Below are 9,002 nucleotides of genomic sequence, written 5' to 3'. Positions count from 1 at the left end.
AGATGAATTGGGCAGGAAGAACATCCCTTCATCCTTTTCCTTATTCTGCCCTACAGACCGGGTGGCAAAGAAAGTCTATCTGGTCACAGTAGGGTAGGAGCTATCCATTAAGATTTAAAGTGTCTGGCTCCAATTCCACCTACTATACCCCATTGCCATAGTGCCGCCCCAATGGTAGGAAAGAGAAATTGAAAAGAGATACATTTAAAACCAAACAATGCAATTTGCACCTATTGTCTGATCAGCACATAACGTAAGTCTTCAGAAATATACTGTAGGTTCGTCAAAACTGTAATGCTCAGAAAAGCCCAATTCAAACTCTGCTTAATTAGGGAATACCTAGTGCTGTCATCTGAGTGTTGGGAGGCCAGAAGAGCAGTGTGGATGGGAGTCCAGACTGGATCCCCCTGCCACTAAGAGTACATCTAATGTTACCTGGATCTAATAGCACCTTGCATACAATAAGCATCTAAATATAAACACAGGTTCTAATAATGTCAGTGTGCAGGGAGGATTCATTACACACTCTCCTCAGCTCTTGATGAACAAAGCTCAGGGTTCACTGAACCCCATGAACGAAAAGCAGTATACATGAGCACTGACTCAACACAGGACAAATATGGATGCAACATATTGTCTTTTGTCCACGTTATGTCCAGTACTTTCTCTAAATGACTGCATATTCAGTTGGCACTTTCTTCAGTGTTTAACCGATAAGAAGTGCCAGTTAACTTGCATTGGCCATGCATACATGAGACAGTTCCTTCCTTTTTGTCACTTTTGCCTTTTTGTTAAATGAAATAAAAAGAAAATAAAGATCACATTTGATTGATAGTTATTTAATTTATCCTGGAGTTTAACAGCCACAAGTTAAAATTACATGAATCTTTTTAATAATATAAACAACTTTTTTTTTCCCTTTTTAAATAGAAGTGAAAATACTTTAAAGAAAAACGCTAAACATACATAAAGTGAGGAAGGCAGATATTTACAGGCATAGTGAGAATGATTAAAAAAAAAAAAAAAAAAAAAATTATGTTTGTAGACTTGTTTCCTCTTAGAGGAAATACGAGTATTGCACTTTTAAGAACAATCTTTCATAAAATTGAACCACTAATACTTGAGTTAAACCTTGCAAATAGTATTGCACACTAGAAAAAAATTGTGGGACTAAAGATTGTTGATATTTTTTTCCCCATTAAAAATTTTACAGTATTACAGAATTGTCTTTGTTTAGGTGGCTATTTACAACATTAATCCATTTTAATTGTGTATGCATAGAGCATTGTATGATCTGCAAAGAATCGCACCTTTTTCAGCTTACACTTACATGTGAAGTGGGTAGAGAAAAGCCTGATGGGTGAAGTTAGATGTTATATAGGCAAGGTTAACACTTCCATGAAACCACTTATGTGCAAAGGCAAAACTGAGTGTTTTGTGGTCAGTACTTCAAAAAAGTAATATCATATACTATTGCTTGCTTTAGAAAAAGGTATATGCTCTAGCATAAAGTGGAACAGTAGAGAACCTATGGCTTGATTTTCATTCACTGTTGGAGCCAGCCCCAGTCCATGCTCTAAAAGGATAAATGAAAATACAGATTAGCGAATTAATACAAATACAAAAGCAGTATGGCATATAGAAATCAGTAATGAAAATATTGGGGCCAATAAAAATGTTTTATTTGTACTGAAGTTAAATACTTTCTTCTGAATCCATGGGTAACACTGAACACTGTCCCTATCTGCTCATGTTCTGGATTTACTGTTCATTTTATTGTAGTTAAAACAAAACAGAAAACAGTTCTTTGTGTCTTTGTGCTGACTTCTCCACACCTTGTGCTCTACTCCTTTAGGGCTGTGTTAGTACCTCATTTTTTTATTGTTTTTATTTTACTAACAGCCTATGGGGGAAAAGAGGGTAACAAGCTTAAGCTTTTGCCAGTTTATTTAAAGTGCCCAAGCTAAAATTCACCGCATTCTATACCCCAGTATCCCCTATGAATTCATAGAAAAGTATGAGTTTGATCTGAGGGAGGCCCTTGTGACTATGAAGATTAATTTCAGGGAAACCTCAAGCTTCTTATCCGTGCTATCCTTAAGGGCAGCAACATTAGGGAATAGGATGGTGGTTTAATTGGACAGACGAGCTATGGTACCATCAACCTGAGAAGGAAAATCAGATTTGCATCTATTTCTTAGTCCAATGGGGGGGACATAGGGTACATTGAGGTATAATATAGGATCCAGGCAAGCAGGCACTTTAAGATTAACAGTTGTCCATAGCTCCTCCATACCCCTCTCGTGTTAAGCCATACGTTTATGTTTATCATACCCCACAAAAAAGGGAAAAAAATTGAGAAACTTACAGAAAAGTATGGAACAATAACATGCTTCTGAACTAAACCTCACCAAATCAAACATGTCACACAAAAAGGGGAACCCAGAGCCTTAAAAAGGTGGGCTCCCAGTGTTCCTCAATGGACTAAGATAAATGGATTTAATGCAAGTATAAAAATCTAAATTTTCTCCAGCATCCATTGGGGACACCAGGTACACTGGGAACTTCCCAAAGCAAACATCACAGATGGGAACTGGCAGAACTAGCCACACAAACCACCTCTTTCTCAAAACTGGCAAACACTGAACTTAGGATTGTGTAAAAGAGTAAACAAAGGACCAGGTAGACACCCGACACAGCTGTTCAGTCGAGGCTCCATGTTCCCGAAGAAGCACTCACCGACCTGGTGGTGTGAGCCTAAATGCTGCCCAGCTTCAATATAAGCCTTACTGATCAATCTAACAATACTGACCTTAGAAGACCAAAAGATCCTCAGTCCTGCACACATCTTGAGTTCTACGCACATAAGTTCACAAAACTCTGACCACATCCAGAGAATGAAGAGAACCTTTGTCCTCTGAAAACCCAATCTTGGTTAGAGCCAGAATGACAATGTCCTGATTAATGTGGAATCTGGACACCTTAGGTTGGAAGTAAGTTTTGGGCCAAAGAACCAACCTATCCTCATGAAAAACTAGAAGAGTACAAGGTTGCTAGCTCTGAAACACTCCTAACTGTAGAAATGGCCAAAGGTAACGCAGTTTTCCATGTAAAGAATTTTAAATCAAGTCCAAGGGTTCAAAAGGAGAATGCTGCAAAGCATTCAGCACTATGTTAAGACCTCAAGGAGCCACTTGACGAACATACGGAGACTGTACATGAAGTACACCCTGCAAGAACGTCTGTATGTCAGGCATTGGAGACAGTCTTCTTTGAAAGAAACCAAAAGATTCAACAACTGAACTTTGAGAACTAAGAGCCTGCTTAGAGTCTGCCTGCTCAGAAAATCAGCCTCCCAATTCTCCTCCCATTAGAGAACAACCACCATGAGGGCAAAAATGTGTTTTTCAGCCCCTTAAAATACCCTGCTCACCTCTCGCATGGCTGGTGATGGACAATGTCACAGCCCTGGCATCTGTCAGAGTATCTTCACTGCCCTACCCTGCAGCAAATGGTCAGCACTGAGCAGTGCGTGGAAAACTGCTTGCAGTTCCAACACATTGAACCCTGGAGGAATCCAAGCTTACAATCAAAGACTCTGAAAGAGGGAGTGAGGACATACTGCTTCCCAACCCCGAAGACTGGCATCTGTCGTCACCAAGGTCCAATCCCAGATTAAGAATGGGTAACCCATGCAGAGATTGTCCTTCTGCAGCCTCCAAAGAAGTGACTGACGCAACCATGGGGAAAAAGAAAAACACCTGACTGGAAAGGTTCAAGTGAAATCTATTCCACTTCAAGAAGAGTTCCAGCTGAAACTCCCTTGCATGAAACTGATCAAATTGGACTGCCTAGAAAGTCGATACATCTTGCCTAGAACCTTCATGCAGAAGTGTACCCAAGTTTGTCCGACAGCCAATAGAGATCTAAAAATCTTTGGCAAGGCCTGAATCTTGTCCAGTGGTAAGAACAACCTCTATAGGCAGGTGTTTAAGTGGAGACCCAAAAAGATCATCCATGTATGGAACTATGGAACTATGTTCACCCCCTGGGCACACAGACCTGCTGCCATTACTGCCATAATCTTCGTGAAAACTCTGGGAGCAGTGGAAAGACCCAAAGGAAGCACCCAATACAAAGTGGGGGCTGCCTCCAGTAAATCGGAGATGGGCTTGATGTCAGTCTCAAATGGGAATATGAATGTAAGCGTTCCAGATACCTATGGATGCGAGGAACTCCTGGGATTCCAATTCCTGGATCACAGAGAGAACTGATTCCATCTGAAACCTGTCCACCTGAAGATATAAATTGAGGCTCCCGAGGTTTAAGATAAGTTTAAACGATCCGTCCTGCTTGGGCACCAAGAACAGACTTAAATAAAAACCCTTGTGTTTTTGAGCAACCGGGACCCAGCAAATGACCCCAGCGGCCATAAGAGAAGTAAACGATTAGAGCATTGCATTGCCTCTTGATCAAATCGCAAGGCAATGGAGCCTGGAAGAATCTCTGAGGAGTGGGTCTCATGATGTCTATAATGTAGCCTCTGTATATTATAACCAAAATCCAAATATCCCTGGTGAACGCCGCCCACTAATCCTTGAACAACTATAGGCGACCCCCCACCCCAGCAGTCGCGAGGAGAGCGGGAGTCCCATCATGCAGGAGACTTGTCCGAGACCTTGGCGCTGGGATGCCTCTTGGAGAAGGAACCTCTGCCTCTCTGAGACTGCCCTCTAGCTGCAAATGTTCTAGCTTTAACAGAAGACTGACCCCTTGGGCCCGTGCTTTCACGAAAGGACTGCAGAAAGGAACTGAACCTAGGAATCCCAGGTTTAGGAGAGTGCACTGGCAGAAAGGTACTCTTGCCTCCAGTCGACTGACTGATCATATTATCCAATTCAGGCCCAAAAATTACCGAGCCGAAAAAAGGTAAGGCCTCTAAAGATTTCTTGGATTCCCCTTCAGCAACCCACGAGTGAAGCCAAAGCGTTCTCCTAGCCGTCACTGCAGACGTGAATACAGAAGAGGAAACGGAAGCTGCATTCTGAGCCACCTCATAAATGTAACCCGAAGTCTCCTTATGGTAAAGAGCCAAAGGAAGGAGCTTGGAATCCTGCAGCATAGCTGCCAATTGGTAGGCCCAAGACTCCATAGCTCTGAACAAGGGTATAAAAGATGTACCAGCCGCAAGAAACATATTCTTAAGAAACCCCTCTATCTAGAGGTCCATCGGGTCCTAAAGGACTGCCGAGCTTCGCCCCTGCAAGGTATTATACCAGGCTAACCTGCCAACGTGAGAATCCACTCTGGGCAAGTGCTACTGTGAAGAAACCGGGTTTTCTGACTTCACTCTGGCTGGCCACCCATGGGTGACTTCCTAAGCCTGGGAAGCCTACCCAGTACCTTCTAAGGTTCGTATTAGTCACTCAGGCAAATGCAGTTAGAAGAGCACAACAGTACATTTATTGTAACAAAAACAATCTCTAGAATTTGTAAACACCGTAAATAAATGTCAGTCAGGTTTACCGCATCATCTGTCCCTTAACCCACTAGCTTAAGGAGCTACAGTCACCAGTCAGACTTGACGACCCATCGATCTGCCAATGTATTTCACTGGTAGAGCCACCAGTCACCCTGCAGCTTCCAGTCACCCTGCAGCTTCCAGCCACCAATTCCCAGAATTAACCACATCTCCCCTCCTGGAGTGGCTCCTTATAACTGGGGTCAAATTTCCAGTGTTTTCCCCTGCCTCACATACTTGAGTGAAAACTGCCCAGGGCAGGAAAATTTTGGGGCTACTTGTCCGGTTCTTTCTTCCAAAGACCCAATCTCTCTCCCTCAAACACTCAAGGAACAACTGCCCAGTGGCAGGCAAACGTGGGGGCTCCATTCATTCTTTACTGCTAGGGAATCCTCTGTCCCCTCCCAAAACACTTGTGGGTGCCCCTGTATGTATGTTGGAGTGCATCTGCCCTCCCTTGCTACAACATCCAACTGTTGCACTACTTCCCACGCCTCTGGCACATCGGGGTAGTGAGAATCCTCATTGGACCCAGACTTGTCCTCCTGGCAACAAACCAGAGTGGATGGTCCAGTGCAGGCTTCTGGTAAGAGGTGCTGGGTCGCCAGATTTGGAGCTGGATTGTGGTGCTCCAAAGCTTGTGGGGCTGATGAATCTTGCTGTGCTGGTGCCCCCCTCTCAGTCTCAAACTCGGCCATACATGCTTGATTAGCATGTATTCATTTAAATCAGTTTTCTTTTAGAGGTCCTCCATGTTTATATCAGGTCATATGGTTTTAGTTTAGTGTATTAACAAACATTTAGAGACCTTTAGAATCATTTATTATATTGGTAAGTCTTCTCACTAGCCAATGAGCGCTTAACCTGTGTTATATAAAATGATCAGAAGATGCTGCTACATGGCAGCTCTTTTCCATCCAAGTCACCAAATGGGAGAATTTCTCCTAATCCTTTCTGAGTAGTCAGAGGTACAACAACCACCTCACCAAGTAGTTCTTCTCCAGCTTCCCCCAAGATAGCTTGGGCAGCTGTGTATAATCCACTGGAATGGACATCCCCTTAATTAACAGACTGAGCAGCCCTTTTTACAATGTGACAAAAGATATTATAATTGACATTTTTCAGTATTCATTCGATAACACTGATCCTGCCACATTTTAGTCCTTGTGGCCATACCTCGCCCTCTGCTTCTACAAAATTCTGTTGCAGACATTGCATTTGCTTCCAGAGAGGTATGTGGGAACCTAAAGTGAGCATCCATTTCCTCTAGTCACTAAAGGCATTGATGGGATTCTCCTGATCTTTTAAGACGTTTGAGGATATCCCTGGGCATGCAGTACAGGTACGGTACACCCTAAACCTGGCATTCCACTATCAACTCCTCCATACTCATTGTCTCTTGTGGATCTGTAGAATATGCTAATGAGGCAGATCCTATTTGTACATCAGCAGGGTATTCATCAGGCATGTCTCTGTGCTGCAACAGTCCTTTTTTCTCTCTGCTTTCCTCTATCTTGGTTATGAACAACATTTCACACGGGTACGGTTAATTATTTTTGTTACTGGATTTTCCCTTGGCCAAATTCTGCATAGTACAAATAACTTCATTTGTAAACTCATCCCATTCTGGTGCATCCCGAAAATTCCAGGCACTTGCTTCATCTTTCAACATTAGGAACACATCCAATAAGTTCTCCAATTTCTCCTCTAGGCTGGCTCTTTTCCATATAATCATCTTTGGGTACTCCTCATCCCAATAATCCAAAATGTGCTGCATTGTGATGGGGTGGTGCAACACATCTATATCCCCATCCTGCAGACACTGCCACAGTCCTTCCTCCCAGAAATCCCTTTTCCTGGGTGCACGGAACGGTTTCAACCTTGCTTTTGGGACCTTTTTCAACACTAGGCTGTGATCTGCGCTCTTCTTCCCAGAGCTCACACCCATTTTACTTCCAGAGATCACCTCACTGTAATTTCCCCTCTTGAAACACGGTGCCATCTTCCGTTTTCAAGAAAGTGTGATTTCCAGAAGAACATTATGCAGAAAGGCAGAAGGTCTCAGAAAGTATTTAACCTAGTGATGCAACCTTATAGCCTTTGTTTAAGAAAATTGTGAATTTTGACTTAAAGAACCTTGCTCTAACTGCAGATGTAAACCTCTTAAAATATAAGATTTATATAGTTTACTGCAGAAAACCGTAGACAGAAAAAACCCTCCAATCTACTAAGGAATGAAACGTCAAACACATGTAAAAATCATATACATACTCACCACTATACTTCGTTCTTGTTCCATTGTGCTCTCCATAATCACAGTACTGAGCTGCTTTTGATAAAACAGGTTCTCTTCTATAGTAAGCTTAAATGTCTCCCTGGTTTAAAAAAAAAAACACACATTTTAATTTGTTGCAATTTTTATTGTATTAAAATATCTGCCATGCATTTTTAAATTTCACACTTCATGTAAAAGATTGTGTGAAAAATACGGATGTATGTCTTATCCTCTTCTGAAAACATACCATATAATTATGTAATTGACTACAATGTCAGATGAATATAAAAGGACTTTCAATTGTAGAGCATATGCTGGGCAACACAAGTTACTGCATGTCATGGAGTACATAATGCATCATACCTGCTCTTGTCTTTTGGTATCAGCATGGAGGAGAGAGCCTGTGGAGAATTTGGATCTGACCAGCCTGGCAAATGAGGACTATTTGGGTTTTCTAAATTGGCAGGTCCTAATGAGCGTGCAGAGCTCTGCAATTGAACAGGAAAGAAAGTGCTAGACAAAATACAATACGTCATTTCTTAAACCAAAAACACAATACTACATAACTGGTATGGAGACATTCACAGATATCTATATCACACCTAAGTTCCAACAAACAGTAAGCTGGAAAACTAGGGGGACACCCTCTTTCAAATAAGGGTACCCCTGATTTTTTGTTTTGAAGCCAGGATGAGGGGAGATCTATATCCTCCTCAATCACCGGACCTCTAATTTCAAATATTACAATATAACTATTAAGTGAGCACATCATTTAAAATAAGGGAATCCTTTCTTGGAAACAAGGGTGCCCCTAATAGGGTATAATTTTATCATAATCTTTGTTGGCCAAGTCAAAAAATATCAGTGGACATATACAAAACACTTACACATGCAATTTTCAGAAGGTGCCAGATTTCTCTCTGCCGTTTGGCCTGCATCTGCATTAGTGTGTTGTCTGCTTCCTTTATATTATTCACAGTCATCTCAATTTGGGGCAGTAGATCAATAATTTTCTGCTTACAGCCCAGGAGCCGACTGTAGGATCAACATATGTATATTATTAAAAGCAATGGAAAACAAACAAAAAGAAAAACAGTTAAGAGTCACTAATAATGAATGCTTTTCAACATCATATACAGCGCACAGCCTTCTCTATCCACAGTAATGGAATATAAAAGGATTAAACTTCAATATAAGCATCTTAAA

General features: G+C 41.7%; 1 protein-coding gene across 1 annotated transcript in view; it reads right to left on the bottom strand.

Annotated features, from left to right (window-relative positions):
* Positions 1-864: 864 nt before the first annotated feature.
* Positions 865-9,002, bottom strand: part of CHUK (component of inhibitor of nuclear factor kappa B kinase complex) — a 42,585-nt gene continuing 34,447 nt past the window's right edge. Inside the window, exons 18-21 of the mRNA XM_075217054.1 lie at positions 8,684-8,831; positions 8,160-8,284; positions 7,797-7,896; positions 865-1,576 (exon numbers count right to left, since the gene is read on the bottom strand). Coding sequence (XP_075073155.1) covers positions 1,547-1,576; positions 7,797-7,896; positions 8,160-8,284; positions 8,684-8,831 — 403 coding nt within the window. The 3' untranslated portion in view covers positions 865-1,546. The remainder of the gene's footprint in view (positions 1,577-7,796; positions 7,897-8,159; positions 8,285-8,683; positions 8,832-9,002) is intronic.

Source organism: Mixophyes fleayi, chromosome 6 (assembly GCF_038048845.1).
Source record: "Mixophyes fleayi isolate aMixFle1 chromosome 6, aMixFle1.hap1, whole genome shotgun sequence".
NCBI classification, from domain to species: Eukaryota; Metazoa; Chordata; class Amphibia; order Anura; family Limnodynastidae; genus Mixophyes; species Mixophyes fleayi.
The sequence above is the reverse complement of the archived record's forward strand: the minus strand, read 5'-3'. Positions and strand labels throughout refer to the sequence as shown.